This window comes from Leishmania panamensis, assembly GCF_000755165.1.
Source record: "Leishmania panamensis strain MHOM/PA/94/PSC-1 chromosome 31 sequence".
Taxonomy (NCBI): domain Eukaryota; phylum Euglenozoa; class Kinetoplastea; order Trypanosomatida; family Trypanosomatidae; genus Leishmania; species Leishmania panamensis.
Genome location: NC_025878.1, coordinates 875,347 through 890,167, shown reverse-complemented (window position 1 = coordinate 890,167; position 14,821 = coordinate 875,347). Strand labels below are relative to the sequence as shown.

General features: G+C 57.4%; 4 protein-coding genes across 4 annotated transcripts, besides 2 other annotated features; all 4 read left to right on the top strand.

Moving 5' to 3' along the window:
- Window positions 1-1,550: 1,550 nt before the first annotated feature.
- Window positions 1,551-2,618, top strand: LPMP_311900 (hypothetical protein; the record flags this gene model as incomplete). Its single annotated transcript, XM_010703279.1, has 1 exon — window positions 1,551-2,618. One exon carries the CDS (start codon window positions 1,551-1,553, stop codon window positions 2,616-2,618), a length of 1,068 nt encoding a protein of 355 aa, XP_010701581.1.
- Window positions 2,619-4,117: 1,499 nt separating this feature from the next.
- On the top strand, window positions 4,118-5,620 carry LPMP_311890 (hypothetical protein; the record flags this gene model as incomplete). Its single annotated transcript, XM_010703278.1, has 1 exon — window positions 4,118-5,620. One exon carries the CDS (start codon window positions 4,118-4,120, stop codon window positions 5,618-5,620), a length of 1,503 nt encoding a protein of 500 aa, XP_010701580.1.
- Window positions 5,621-5,893: 273 nt separating this feature from the next.
- Window positions 5,894-6,437: a repeat region.
- A 961-nt stretch (window positions 6,438-7,398) lies between these two features.
- LPMP_311880 (hypothetical protein) lies at window positions 7,399-8,919 on the top strand (the record flags this gene model as incomplete). The annotated part of the gene is made up of 1 exon (XM_010703277.1): window positions 7,399-8,919. The coding sequence occupies one exon, from the start codon at window positions 7,399-7,401 to the stop codon at window positions 8,917-8,919; it is 1,521 nt and encodes a 506-aa protein (XP_010701579.1).
- A 2,598-nt stretch (window positions 8,920-11,517) lies between these two features.
- Window positions 11,518-12,999, top strand: LPMP_311870 (hypothetical protein; the record flags this gene model as incomplete). Its single annotated transcript, XM_010703276.1, has 1 exon — window positions 11,518-12,999. The coding sequence occupies one exon, from the start codon at window positions 11,518-11,520 to the stop codon at window positions 12,997-12,999; it is 1,482 nt and encodes a 493-aa protein (XP_010701578.1).
- A 335-nt stretch (window positions 13,000-13,334) lies between these two features.
- Window positions 13,335-13,862: a repeat region.
- Window positions 13,863-14,821: the final 959 nt, after the last annotated feature.

The following is a 14,821-nucleotide window of genomic DNA, read 5'->3' as shown; positions in this document are numbered from 1 at the left end:
TCTGTCCTTCCACTGGCCTCTCTGCGGGCACCGCGGTATTTGTATTTGACTCCCCAAGTCATCTCATATCTCTTGCGCAATATTTAGGTGGCGCAGACGGTACTCGGGAACACGACGCGCAACTGCTTTTTGAGGATCAACTTCGACAACTCCCGCACCAGCGAAAATGCCGCCCAGGTGTCGTTGCTCAGTGATAGCACATGCTACTTGCGATCTTACTGCTGAGCATCTGTGCCTTACAGTGCGGGGGAGGCATGAGCTGCCCGGTGTGCTTCACGAGTGTTCCGAGGACGAATTCGCTTTTGAGTATTCTCTGCGTCAACGCGTACTTTGACATGGCTGGCGTTCATGGGAGGCTCTGTATGTTCACACACTGTGCATGGTGCACTTGATTACGTACATTATGTTTACTCTTGTGTTTCTCTTACCATGTCTTCGCTCCCTTTACTTCATTTAATAAACACCAGAATCCCTAAAGAGAGGGAGGGAGTGAGCGACCAGGGAGGAGGAGCATGGCCGCTGCTGCGTTCTGGTCTCTGCCGCGAAGCTCTGCCTTCCACATGAAAGGGGCGGCTGTAGGTATGGAAAGCCGTGTCTTCCTCTCTCTTTCTCTATTATGCACCGACACGCATGTGGTGCCGCTCGCTGTTGTCTTCCTCAGTTCTCATTTGTCGCTCCAGTTAAGGGCCTTGTTGGTCACCCCTTCGCTTCACATTCAGTCGTCTGTGTTTTTCCTCGTTTTGTGGTCTCCGCCATTGCGCTGGTGGGCGCCTGCGTAGGCTTTGCCCCTAGTCAGTGGCGCCGATTCTTTGTTCTCCTGCAAAGGTGCTCACGCAGCAGTCGTGACATCACGCAGCTGGTTTCGATTCTCCCCCACCTCACCCCCTGTGACAAAATGAACGCCGCTGCTGGGGAGCAAGGATATGATTGTATTTGCTGTCGCGCACTACTCTACAAGGTGCTCTTAACCTTGATGCGACACCGCACGGGCCACGGGATGACGCCAGTGATAAGCGGGGTGGGGAGGCAGAACACCTGATAGCACGCTCTCGGCTTCTCGCTCGTCTGCAGTGTCCGTGTGGCGTAGGCAGATCACCTGACTCTCCGTTCGGTCAACTCTGGCAATGTTTTACCCTGGGGATCATCTGCATAACTCATAAAGTCTTCCCCCCTTAACGGATTCGCATCACCTTTTCGTTCTCTCTCAGCCCTTCGTTGTCTCACACAGCGCCACATTCCAGAAGAAAAGGGCCGATTGGCCTGCAGGATCAACCGAGGGGAAAAAGAAAACGAAGCGCACTTAGCGACTACCTCGGCGTGTCTTTGCCGCACAGACTTACCGATAGCCTGGCCACTTTTTGCCCCTTGCTTCATGATTGAAACTGCGTCGTCTTCTCGCTAACCGCTTTAGTGTTGTGGAGCTGACTTACTCTCAACCTCTCCCAAACTTCGGCGCACTCTCCTCGACCCCTATTATTACCACACCGTTAACCCTCCTCTCTTATCCTCTGCCAGTGTCAATCTCCAGGATCGCACTCTTCGAGGCCATAATGTCCACTGTAGCCTCCGCACCGCGGCACCGCCGGTACGTTGATATGACGCCGGAAAGGGAGCAGAAGATTACACAACTTGTGCAGCTCATGAAGCAAACCTATGACCCACTTCCACAACAGCTGCAGATCCTGCTGCGCTACTCGCCGACGCCAGAGGACGCACCGACGCCGCGCAACACCACGCGTAGCTACTGCTACTACGCCCTCATCTCTTGCGACTGGGACGTGCAGAAGGCGTTTGAAGGAATGAAAAGGAACGTAGAGTACCGCCTGCAGTGCCACCTCGACGAGCGCAGTGAGCTGCCGTCGGCGATTTCAATCCGCGGGTGGGATCAGGTGGAAGTGGTGCGTGCGCTGGGTAAGGAGCTGCGAGCAGGAAATCAGCGCGTTGATCAGATCGTCGCTGGTATCGAGTGCTACTTCTCTTTTGGTCTTCACTACTGGGACAGGTACGGGCAGCCTGTCTTCTACCTCATGTTAGGCAGCGTTGACGAGAAAAACCTGCTGAAGAAGCTGAAGGAAGCCGCGAATGTCGGTCAGTCCGCAGACGCCGTTATGTGGGAGGTGCTGCAGCACGTGCTGGGCTCGGGCGAGTGGCTTGCGTACTACCAACAAATGCAGTACGATGCGGCGAAGCTCAAAGTGGACGCCTCTGAAGGACTCATTCGCGCCACCACGATCGTAGTGGATCTGAAGGGGCTCACATACAAAATGATCTGGAAGCCGGCGATTGACCTCCTTCTCTCCTGCCTCAGGGAACTGCTCGACCACTACCCCCAGTGCATTCACCAGATTCTGGTGGTGAATGCGTCATCAGCGGTGACGTTGATTTATAGCCTCATTCGCAAGGCGCTTCCTGACACGGTGCAGGCAAAGATTCGAATGGCCCGTCCAAGTGAGTCGCTGGCGCTGCTGACCGAGTACATTGAGGCGCAGTACGTGCCATATTTTTACGGCGGTGCGTGCCACTGCGAGGACGGCTGCGTGCGTTCGTACAACCCGAAGAGCCCCGCGAAGGGCACCGTCACCGTTGACCAGGACGGTGCTTCGAGCGCCACGGAGTAACTCTTTGATGGGCACCGGCGTCATGACCGACGATACTTCGTGGTGGGCCAAAAACGCGTTTGTCGTGCGGAACTTTGCGTCGTCGAGTGTGGGCACGATGCCGCCCTTGTCACCCGACTTCGCCCCTTCAAGCACAGACGCACGACACAGACCGGGCGGAAGTGGATTGTGCGTTCGCCGGTTGCCATTACGTGGCCTCCAAGGCAAATCCGTCCGAGAGATCGAGCAAGTCCGAGGCGACAGCGAAAGATAGTGACGGTGGTTCTGGTATGGGTCAACAAGCTGAACGCATAGCTACTTCATGTGCAATATGTAAAGTGATTCTAGCCTGCGGTCGTTTTCGGTGACGGAAGGGAAAGTGTAGCAGCAGTGCTGCATTATTGAGGTGTCGGTCTACCTTTCGTCTGCGCGACACGCCCGCGCCAATGTGCGCAATTCAAAGGCAAAGAGAGGGAGAAGAGAATAAAAAACTTCGGCGCTTTATGAGAGTGGGCAGGCGAAGACAGTGAGTGGCGACATCGGCCGAAGGAAAAGGCAGTGCTCTACCTGTGGCACACCTGCGACAAGCAGGGGGCTGCCGTATGCGCCGACGAGGCGCGCCAACCAAGCGAAGGTGAAAAGCCCAGCCGCCGCCTTCTCTGTGTTCCCCTCTTTGCGGCCGCCTCCGCTTCCTCCCCCCCCCCCTGTCCTCCTCTTTGAGCGTTTTATTTCTTTTTTTTGCTGCTTTTTAACCGCTCCAACTCCTCACTTCACCGGGCCTGGTCGATCTCCCCGCCTCCTCCCTTTTTTTGCCTCAGCCTCCTCATCTGTCTTGCTTTGCTCGTCTGTTGCATTGTTGCTTCGACAGTGTTCTCATTTTTTGCTGTTTACTTCGGCATTTTCTCCCCCGATGCGAGCAGAGTGGACACATCTGAACTTGTGTATACACACACGCACGCTTCCTGCTGCAGGTACGTGTGGACCCCCCCCCCCACCTCCCCTATGTGGACAATGGCGTGTACCAGCGGATGTCTCGTGCCTCCTTGTATTGACCGGTCTCGCGTATTCGTGTGCACAGACACTCAGAGACGTAACGAACAAAGAAAACTCACAAAGAGGGACGGTGGCGCAAGGGCATGCGCAACTATGCCTGAGCGATCAGCCGCCCTCTTTGCATTATCTTTTTGTTCTCTTGGCATGCGGCGCGTCCGATGCATCACTGGACGATCTTCACACTCCCTCGTCCGATGTAGAACCCCCTCACCTCCGTCCCACTCTACTGGTTTGCCCTGCACGTGCCTCCCCTCAACCTTTCTTCCCATATCTGCAGCAGGTGGCACAAGGACAACATCCGTCTCCCCATCATCACGACCCATCGTTCTCCGGCCCTGCCATCTGCTGCTCATGCCCTAATGGCATGTAGGTTTACTTGCACGCACTCACCCACGCACCTCCCCCTTCGATTTTTTCTCTTCTGCGGAGCCTTCTCTCTTTGAATAGTCAGCACAGGGAGAACGACAATGGTAACGAGTCGCTACCCTGTGCTGACCGCCGACCAGGAGAAGAAGGTGACGGAGCTGATCAAGGTTATGAAGGAGAAGTATGACCCGCTGCCGCCGCTGCTCCTCGCTCTGCAGCGGTACACCCCCGAGGTAGCGGGCAACGCAAGCGATGACGCCGCACCCGGCACGTTCTTCTCCCCTATCCGCAACTACTGTTACCGCTTCCTCACCTCCCGTAGGTGGGATCTGCAGATGGCGTTCGAGATGATGCAGCTGTCTGTCAGCTACCGCGAGGAGAATGCGCTCGACTCGCGCGCAGAGCTGCCGAGCGCTGTGAGCTGTCGGGGATGGGACCAAGAGGAAGTGCGAGCAGCCTTGGATAAGCCGACTCGCCCAACAAACCAGCGGCTGGACCGCCTCAGCACCGGCATCGCACAGTACTTCACCTTAGGCCTCCATTACTGGGATAAGTATGGACAACCCGTAGTATACCTCAACCTTGGCAGCATCGATGAGTCGGGGCTGCTCAAAAAGCTGGAGCAACTTGCCAACGTCGGCCAGACACCAGATTTGGTCATGTGGGAGCTGGTGCAGCACCTCATTGGTGTACAGGAGCAGCTTCTCTTCTACCAGCAGATGCAGTACACAGCCGGCAAACTGAACGCTGAAGCGGATGACGGGCTCATCCGCTCCTCCACCATCGTTGTTGACCTCCATGGACTAACCTTCACGATGCTGCGGAAGGCGGCCTTGGACCTCTTCGCGAAGACGCTGCGGACCCTCTTTCAATACTACCCCCAGTGCGTACATCAGATCCTGGTGGTGAATTCACCAGCGATGGTGATGTTTGCCTACAACATCGTGCGCGTCGCATTTTCGCCTGCGATGCACGAAAAGCTGCGTCTCATCAGCGCCGCCGACACCCCGGCCACCATGAAGGACTTCATTGATGCTCAGTTTGTACCCGACTACCTCGGTGGCCTGTGCCACTGTGAAGGCGGTTGTATCGGTGGCTACGACCTCCACTTAAAAAAAATGACGAAGGACGACGGCTCCGCCAAGAACAACGCCAGCAGCAGCGCTCAGAGCAGCGACCAGAATGATGAGGTGGATGTAACCACCGAGGACATCACTCTGAGGCCAGGGGAGGAGCTGAAGCGCTCCTTCTCGCTGAAGAAGGGGGAGTCGGTCGTGTGGGAGTTTGCCTCCGCCAATGGGCACGACGTCGCTTTCACACGCTATTTTGTACCTGAGAAAGAGGTGCCGAGCATCGATACATCAACGCTGCCTACGACCAAGCTGAAGTCCTACGTAGTCTTTCAGGGCAGCCTGTCGGAGGGATTAGATAAGTACACCGCCAGTGACGATGGCCTATTCGTTATTATGTGGGGGAATAACAACTCGTGGTTCACGGTGAAGCGCCTGCAGCTGAATGTGTTTAAGCAGGCGGCAACTCTGATGCGTGTGGAGCAAGCCGCTGAGGCGTGCGAAAATGAGAAGCGCGCGCACATTAGAATGTGACACAGTCACTGGTGGGCGAGCAGCGGACACGCACACACACACACACACACACACACGTCTTCTCTATGCAGTAAGGCGTGCTGTGGGGTGTACTTCAATATAATGCCCTACATCTTTAGCTGCTTTGTCTTTCGCTTGCGTTGGGTGGGTTTCTGTTTTCTCCCACGCGTGAAATGCGTCAGCGTCCCCGGCGCTTCTTTCCTTCAGAGACGCTTCTACTCCGCTTACCTCTTGCCTGCAGATAGCTGTTTACATCTACAACATCCCAATGATGCCGGCCGCACCACTGTGGTAGCGCAGGGCCCAGCACCCGCTCTGCCTGCGGAGGCCAGGAGCCTGCAGCCCCCCCACCCACCCCTCGGGTACGGCTGTACGGACCCTCGGCGTCGGCGGACAGACCTGGACGGACGGCTGGGTGGGCTGCTGGAGCACAGGTGCCGGAGGCATGGCGAGAGCACCCTGGCTGACACCGTCGAGTCCCCCAGGCACCTGTGCGGAGAGCTGTCACCCCACACTACGGAGTGCCGCGGCTTGAAGAGGCGGGGGAGAGCCATGGCGTACGGGCTGGGTGCAGGGTCTCAGAGGGCCCCGACCTGGGTCTGGCCAACCTCCTCCTCAAGGTCATCCGGCATGCGCCCGGACCACCACCGCCTCCGCCCTCGAGCCGGGCCGTGAATGCGGCCCGCCTGGGTGGAGTCGCATGGCCCGATTGGGCGGCGGGGAGGTTCGGCCTTGACGGCCCGGGCTGAGTCATAGTGTGGCGGTGCTATGGGTGAAGCGCAGTCGTAGGCGGCCACTGGTTGGCGTGTTGGTGGTGAAGATCTGCTGACAATGACATCGATATTTACTCTACCTGAGACCTTTTTTTCTCTGTGAGTTCCACCCCGAGTGGGTTTATGTTTCGTCCCTCGTGCCTCACTGGGTGCGCGGATACGTCGTGGCGTTTGCCTCGCTCGCTCGCTCTCTCTTCTGTTTTCGTTTTTCTTCGTCTGACTTTTGATTTTTTCATCCTCTGAACATTTCCTCCGTGCTGCCCGGCCTTCCCTCCCCTCCCTCCTCCCTTTCGTGTATGGGGTGCTGTTCTCCGCCCAGGAGCCACAGTTAGTTGGGGAAGAAGCTCAATATGCTGCTGACGCCACTTAGCGGTGCCGCGTGCGCTGTCGGGCAAAGCGGTGCTGCTGTCCTATCAGAGGAAAGCGCCTTTGTGAGGTTTTGGGAAAACATGGCTTGAGCGTCGTGCCGATCAGCTTGCCGAAGAGGAGTACAGCAGCGCAGCTACGATGTGTGAGTTTTGCGTATGAAGGCTTCGTCTGCTTCGTATCGGGACTCGGTGTTGTTTGGTCATCTTGCCTCTCTGTTGCCTTTCGGGCGGAAACGTCCACGTTATTCGGGCATGACCCCCTACGAAGCACATTTCTGAGCTGATTTTTTTTTTTTGGCAGCACCGCGTTTTCTCTACCGCACAACGTGTGTTGGATCACATACCCATGTGGCGTATGTCAGCTACTTCGCAGGGGTGTGCATATGTTCTCATCTCTCTGATAAGTCGTGTGAAAAGGTAACCAACCAGTGAGCGAGCAATCGCACGCGCAAGAGAAACCTCTCTCTCCGGGCACCTCTCTCTCTCTCCCCCTCCCCTTCTTGATCGCTGACACGCTAGCAAGAAGTTTACTCACTTGTACCTCATCAACTACGCACACGCCGGCTCACTGCCGGGACGTCGTTATCACCAGGAAAGCAAACGTAGCCGCAGTCTCTTTGATCTACTAAAGAAGCAAATGGAAGCCTTTGCAGAGGATGGGAGCGCTACGGGGTTCAGACCACAGTCGGGCACATGCACACTCACCCGTGAGCAGGTGGAAAAGATCGAAGCCCTCATACACCTCATGAAGGAGCACTATGACCCACTGCCAGCGCAGCTAGAGATGTACTTACAGCTGATACCGCCCCCTGCCAGTGTAGCTTCAGCGGAGGAAGACAGCGGAAACAAGGCCCAGCCGCGTAACTTGGTGCGCAACCTGATGAGGTCCTACTGTAGCTCCTTTCTCGTGTCGCGGGAGTGGGATGTGCAAAAGGCGTTTTCCATGATGCAGGACGTGGTGGCATATCGCGCGGCGAACCGCCTCGATGAGCAGTGCTTCTTCCCGCCCGCCATTTCGGTGCATGGGTGGTCCACTGTAGAGGTATGCAGGGCGCTGCGCCAGAGTCCGCGTGAAACGGCTCTGCGCGTCGACCGCGTCTGCGCTGGGGTAACGCAGGGAATCACCTGTGGAATCCACTACTGGGATAAGGGCGGTCGGCCGGTTGCGTATGTAATGATTGAAAGCCTTGATGTGGTTGAGCTCATGCGACAGCTAAGGCAGATGGCGAGCGTGGGCAAGTCGCCGGCGGATGTCATGTGGGAGTACATGGTGCACCTTCTTGGTGTGACCGAATCCGCGATGCTCTACCAGCTCATCCAGCGCGAGGCGCGGCGATCAGGGCGATCGTCAACGTCGAAGTTCACGGACGAAGCGACACCCGCGGAGGTGACCCAGGGTGCTGTGACGATGATATACGACATGAAGGGGCTCTCGGTGAAGATGCTGTGGAAGCCGATACTTGACCTTTTTCGCGACCTTGCCAAGGAGTTCTTCAAGTACTACCCCGACCGCGTTCACCAAATCATCTGTGTCAACTCGCCCAGCCTTGTCCGCTACGCCTTTCGTCTTGTGCGTGGCGTCATGCCGGCAGACTTCCAGAACAAGATCAGCTTTTTTAGCTCGCACGACACTCTCGCCACGCTAGAGAAAGTGATAGATAGGAAGTACATTCCGCATTTTCTTGGCGGCGACTGCCACTGCACGGCCGAGGGTGGCGAGTGCCTGAGTGGCTACGACCCGCTGCATCCACGACGAGCAGCAGTGACAGACGCACATGCTGACGGCGACGGTGAGGTTTGCACGGAGGATGTGACGCTAACGACGAGTCAAGCATGCACACGAGTGTTTCCAGTGAAAGCATCGGAAGTGGTCGTCTGGGATTTTGCTGTAGCGGGTGGCGGCCACGACATCATCTTCACTGTCTTCTTTGTGCCCCAGTCGGCTACTTCAGGGATGCGATGGTCCGAAGTCGAAGTGAAGAAGCTGAGCCCATACACGGTCACCTCGGAGGCGCTGCCTGAGGGGTCCGATTTGTTTGTCGCAGCCGAGGATGGCGTAGTAGTGCTGGGGTGGCGCAACAGACGGTCCTGGTTTGCAGCAAAGCGCATTCAGCTCCGTGCCTACAAGGAGGCAATGTCCACTACCCTCCACGAGTGAGAGTATTGTGCTGAATAGCGGTTCGCTGGTAATCCGACATGGGTACACATGTGCAGAGCGAGAGAGAGGGAGAAATGGGCAGAGGTCGCCGCTCATTGTTTCCCGTGTTATTTTTACCCCCTTTGTGTATGGCGTGCGTATTCATGTGATTTCTATCCTTTCGTTTGCTTCCGGACAGGGTGGGGGGTGTGGGGGTCACGCGCTGCTGCGTAGCGAAGATACGATGCGCCTTATTGTTGCTCTATTGGAAGCGCCCCTGTGTATTTAAAGTTTACCTTGTCTTGCCAAGTGTCTTCAATGAGAGGGAAAGGGCGGGAGGCGAGATCGAGAGCGCCTGTGGACGCTACTTGCGTGCACATGACTACTTCGTTGGCCTTTCCTTCTCTCCCTCCCCTCTCTTCCCTCTTCGTCTTTCGGAACCTCTGCGTACGTCTGCGTGGAGTTCTGTGGCTCGCTTGCTTCCCTTTGTGATTTCCACAATAGTGCCATCTACGCTGTCCCCCGCTACCTTCGACTATTATAAGGCAACAGAGGCACAGTTTATCTGCGCAGACAAAGCGCCTGTAGAGGCGGCAATGACGAGGAATCGCTCTCACACTCTACCGCCTCGTCCAAACCATGCCTCTCGACAAATCGCCATGACAGAACACAACAACCGAAAAGAGCGCACCGAGAATGAAGCTGCAACTCAAGTGATGAGATCTGCCTGCCATAATGCTTCATGCCGCCTCGTCTTCGATTCACATCACCTCTTCCTCTTGATTCTTTCTCTTCACGCTGGGCTCTTCTATCACGGATGCGCACAGTGTATGTTCACGCCCGTCCCCCACTCCCTCCCGTCTTCCTCATATACACAATCGTATCGCTCAGAAGTTGCTGTTTAGTCTGAAAATGCCCTTTTAAAGACCTGCACTTCCCTCCCACCTTCCCCCCCCCCTTCCCCATTGCCTGCGTGTGGGCGTGTGTGTTTGTGGGGGTGGCGGTGCTCCTCCTTGGCGACAACTCTTCTGCATAGGCGCCAACGCATGCGACACCCCAAACACGCTGCTACTGCGTCTTTCCTCCTGCTCTTCCTCTCCCTCTGATTTGAAGTGTTCGCTTCGTCTGTCAGCCCGAGTAGTGACGTGTCCGACCGTCTCAACAGAGTGAGAGGATGGAAACCCGAAAAAGACGAGAACGGCCTGGCGAGGGCCTCGTCAACGGAATCCCCGGCCCCTCGTGCTCTTGCCCTCAGCGCGCTCTCTACCTCTATTTTCCCAATTAGACGGTGTGTCTCGCGCGCAGCCAGTGATGCACGCAGGCGTGGGGAAGGGGTAACGCTTGCAAAGGGGTGTGTTGGAAGCAAAGCCTCCAACGACCACCTCGTGAGTAGAGAACTACTAGACCCAAAAAAAAAGCAATTCTCCAAACACCCGGAGGTGCTCCCTGGACATTCACGTGTGTGGGTGCGCACAGCCGTCCCCTTGGTGGCCGGGTAAGAGACCCCCGACACCATTCCTCTCCCTCCCCCTCCTGTGGAGAGTGAGGGGATAGATGTCCGTGAACCAGCCCCCCCCCACGCCCCCCCCCCTAACGTCTCCACCACTGCATGCATTTCTCCCCCCTTTCCCCTGCCATTTCAGCTGAGAACACCCCCGACACACACACACTAACGGAAAGAGGCATCTTAAATGATGCCCGTGTAGTTTTTTTTCCTCACCGGTATTCGCCCCATTCTCGGTTCGCTTACCGGCGTGTGTGCCCGTGTCTCGTCTGTGCCGCTCAACTCCTCCCCCACCCCTCAACCGGACAGGAAGCACCTTTTCGCATAAACACGCTTTCCATAGTCTTTCCATTCGGCCAGTATACACAGGTGCACCCACAGCCGTGGCCGGCACATCCCCGACACCATTGCCCGCGCGAGTCGCCTGGCTCTTTTCGCCTTCTCTTTTTTGCTTGTCGCATTGTGCTACGGAATAGCAGGAAGGCAGTAGCGAGCAAGAGTGTACGCACAGATAAAGGTACTCGCCTACAGATCGGCGCATACACGCCTACACCTCGATCAAAATCAACTGTTGATCGTGTCGGGGTGTTTCTCTTTGTTCTTGGTGATGACTTCAGTGCCCTGCCGTTGCTCTCCCCCTCCCGCTTCAGTTGTTGTTTCTGCTTATCCGCACCTTCGTTTTCTCCCAGCTTCCTTTTTTCATTTTCTTTCCTCCTCACGCTTTTATACTTGAGTCACTTGTGCCTCGGGTGTGGCTTGGCCGCTGGCCCCTGCCGCCTTACTTTGGCGCTCTCACTGACTGCGTGTCGACCTGTTATCCGCCTATTTGTGTGTATTTGTGTGTGGGTGGGTGGATGGATGGGTGGGTGGGTGAGTATTTTCCGTTCGCTGTCTTTGCCCGCTTCTACTCGTTGCGCTTCCACTTGTAAAGCGCAGCCCAGTGTCACGGCGGTAGTGCGGCCAGTTATTGAAGTGCAACAACAAAAAAAGGGGTATGGGACACCCCCGCCTCCTCCCAGCGCTCTCGCTTGGCCCACTCTTTTTGGGGCGTTGGTGCCCCCCCTCCCCCTCCGCCCTGCCACCACCACCACCACCATCCTCTGCACATAAGCGCAATGCCCCTCTACATCCCTCTGGGCGCGAGGTTCGAAAGTGACGCAAGCGTGCGCGAGCGCCTCGAGCGGCAGCGTATGGCACATCGAACCAACATCCTACGTCATGGCACCGTCGAGCAGCGCCGCCAAGTGCTGAAGATGAAGCTGCTTCCACTTCCCGAGGACCCTGAGGCCGTGGCGGTGCCCGGCACTGCCGTTCTCGACCTTCCCGGGGGCGCGGACGCTTCCCTCGGGGCACGCAACGGCACCGACGTCTTGGGCCCGCTAGCACTTCTGTCGCGGCGCTACGATGGCGTGCATCTCGACGATGATGGCAAGCACGTCGCTACACCAAGCACCGATTACTCCACGTTCATGGAGGTGCTCTGCCCAAACGGACTGTCGCTGCTGGAGCTTCTCCCCCTAGCACCTCGAACCACACGCCAGCACCCCAAAGGCCCACGCTGCAAATCTCATCAACCCCAGCTCGAATCCACTCTGCCATCGCAATGGTGTGCACTGCATCCTCGCTTGACACCCGCTGCTGTAGCGGCTACAATACCCGCAGCACCGCTCTCACTCGGGTACAATACCTTGGCAGCGCACGAACTCCCTTCAGTCTCTTTGGTCAACACCTCCACCTCAGTCGCCACTTCTGCGCAGCCAGGTTTAGACGACACCTACGTTGATGCCCCAGTCACCTTTGTCAGTGAGGCTACCTCGCCTCTCGCTTCTCCAGAGGATGGATCGGTTACTCCAATGCAGAGCATCACCGATCCTGCTAGTGACATCATACAAGCCACTGCTACTGCACATGTTGATGACGACGACACCAATCTGGGCATCTTTGTCAGTGCCGGCTTCTTCTCGCTTGCCGCGCCCCACTGCGGCAGCCCCCCGCGCTCGCGGCTGTCCCTCCGCCGGAGTCCGTTCAGCTTGAGCAGGGGACTGCCCGCTGACTCTGTCCACCACAACGCCAGCAGTGTTGGCAGCCTCAGCTCCACCCTCTCTCACAGTCACAGAGCACTAAAAGGCTCATCAGAACTGTCCTTGCCTACCTCGAGCGCTACAAGTGCTCAGCTGACCTCTCTGGCGGTTGTTGACAACTGCGATCTAGGTGGCCGCGTACTCTTCACGGATCGGTTTGTGAAGGCGCAGTCCCACACTGCGTTGCCCATCATGATTTCCGCCTTCAAGCAGTACATGCGCTCGACCTCCACTACAGCTTCGAGCTCGCCCCTCACGCACAGCCAGTCGCTGGAGATCCACACTCTGTCCGAGTACCGGTCCTCCCTGCCGCACCAGCAGCTGCCGAATTCTCGCCAGAAACTCCATCCCTGTCAGCGCGGTATTCCGCTCAAAAGCCACAGCACCAACACAGAGATCGAGAATTGTGTCCTCGAGGCCGGCAGGGGCATCCGCCCCACTTTTCGCCGTGTCGACCCTGCCGATCTCTACGGCACCAGCCACTACGTCTCCAGCGACTTGAGTTCGACGAAATAGTTCTCCGCCAGCGTCTCCCTCACGACTGCAGCTGTCATCTTGGCGCGACTTTTCAAGCCAAAACGAGAAACTCCTTCCGCGATGACGGCTGAGGGTACCACTGACTTGGCATCACTGAAATGGCGCTGCCTACACCATGTCCTGATCTGGTCGAGTGCATGGCCGAGGACCAGGCGAACACCCGGATGTATACTTTTTGTTATTCGCTGGCTGCTGCCTTTGCCTTTCCCTTTTTTGGTTTCGCCATTTTCATGGTTTTCTGCCTCGGCCTTCTTGTTTGCCTTATACCACTCCACAGCGTCCCTGCACGAAAGAGAGAGGCACCCCTCACCAGAGCACCAGGGTGTCCCGTACCCCACTCTCTGTGTGGACACCATGCACCCCCGTATCACCGCCATCGCCTGACCACTCTCTGGTGGTGGCACGGTCAGACGCCTACGACGTGGGGATAGCCAGACCGATGTACCGGTACTGGTGTTGACGGTGGGGTCCTGGGCTGTGCTGCGTCGGAGGGGCCTGCGACAGTGCACACGCTTGCGCCAGCCATGCGATAGCCAGAGTGCCAGCGTGACTCGAGAGGGTCTCACCCGGCTCCCGCTGCCCACGGGGGTGAGGTGCCTGAGACACCCCTGAGCGATGCGCCAGGTGGCGGCCGACATGATGGGAGCGGCTGTGAGGCGACCTGCGAAGCGAGTGGATGTGGGGAGTTTGAGGCAGGGGCCTTGCTGAGATGACTGAGTCGGTCCGTTGCTGCAGCGCGTGGCTACCACTGCCTTGCGCTGCTCGGTGGGCCTCTGGCAGGCCGCCGTAGAGCGGAGGTGGAGTTGTGCTGTATGGCTGAGAGTGGGCACGTTAGGACAAAACTCAGGGTTGAGATTGTGGCTCCTTTTCGTCCACGTCACTCACAACCTGCCCTCTTCCCTCCGCCACCTTCTCCTACTCCCGTGGCTGTGCCCGTCTCAGCGTCTGTGCGCCGAAGCGGCAAGCGCCACTTCTCTTTCTGCGCGCTGCTCTCTTTACTAGAGGGAAGGGCTGTGCTTGTGCGATCGCAGCGTTGTCTCTCTCCCTGTGGGTACGAACCAACGACATACGCGCGTGCGCGTGCCGTCACTGGAGAGGCCATCACCTGAGAGAGCGGAAGCACCCAAAGGCGCTCCATCGGCTGCCTTCCTTCGCCTCCCCCATGTGCGTTCTCCATCGCACATCCCTCGAGTCGGTTTGTTTTTCTTGTCTGTGTGTACCGCCCCCCTTCTCTCTCTTCGCCTTTTGTTTTCCCTCTCTCCCTCAGCCCCGCCCCTCCACTTTCGCCTTTGACCTCCTTTGCCATGTGGTGTTCGTTCTAGCGATGGCAGACCAACGCTGATTTACTCTATGCGTGGTCCCACGCTCTCCTTGCACCTCTCTCTTGGCATCCTCTCTTGCTTAGCACGCGTGCTTTGCTCCTCATTGGCGTTATTGGTGCGATCACGACCACTCGCCCCTTATCCTCTGCCTCTCCCCCCCCCGCGTCTGTTTTTCTTTCCGTTGCTTCCCATCACACCCCTCTCTCCCTCTCGTACGATCATGGGCGCTCGAGTGGCTGTGGGTGTGTGCGCCTGCTGGAAACAGCGCTAATCTGTCACGGAGGGAGGGGGGAGATGCATGCGATGACCGAATCGAAGAGCGGCAGGCCCTCGGCGATGGCAGCCGTCGCACCGAGTGCCGCCTCCCCTCCCCCCGGCCGCCCACCCGTCACCTGAACTGTTCCTCTCCGGCCCCCTCTCTCCCCGCAGCACCGCCGCCGGCCACGCTGCCCCATCCTTTGGATGAAGGCACGGACCCC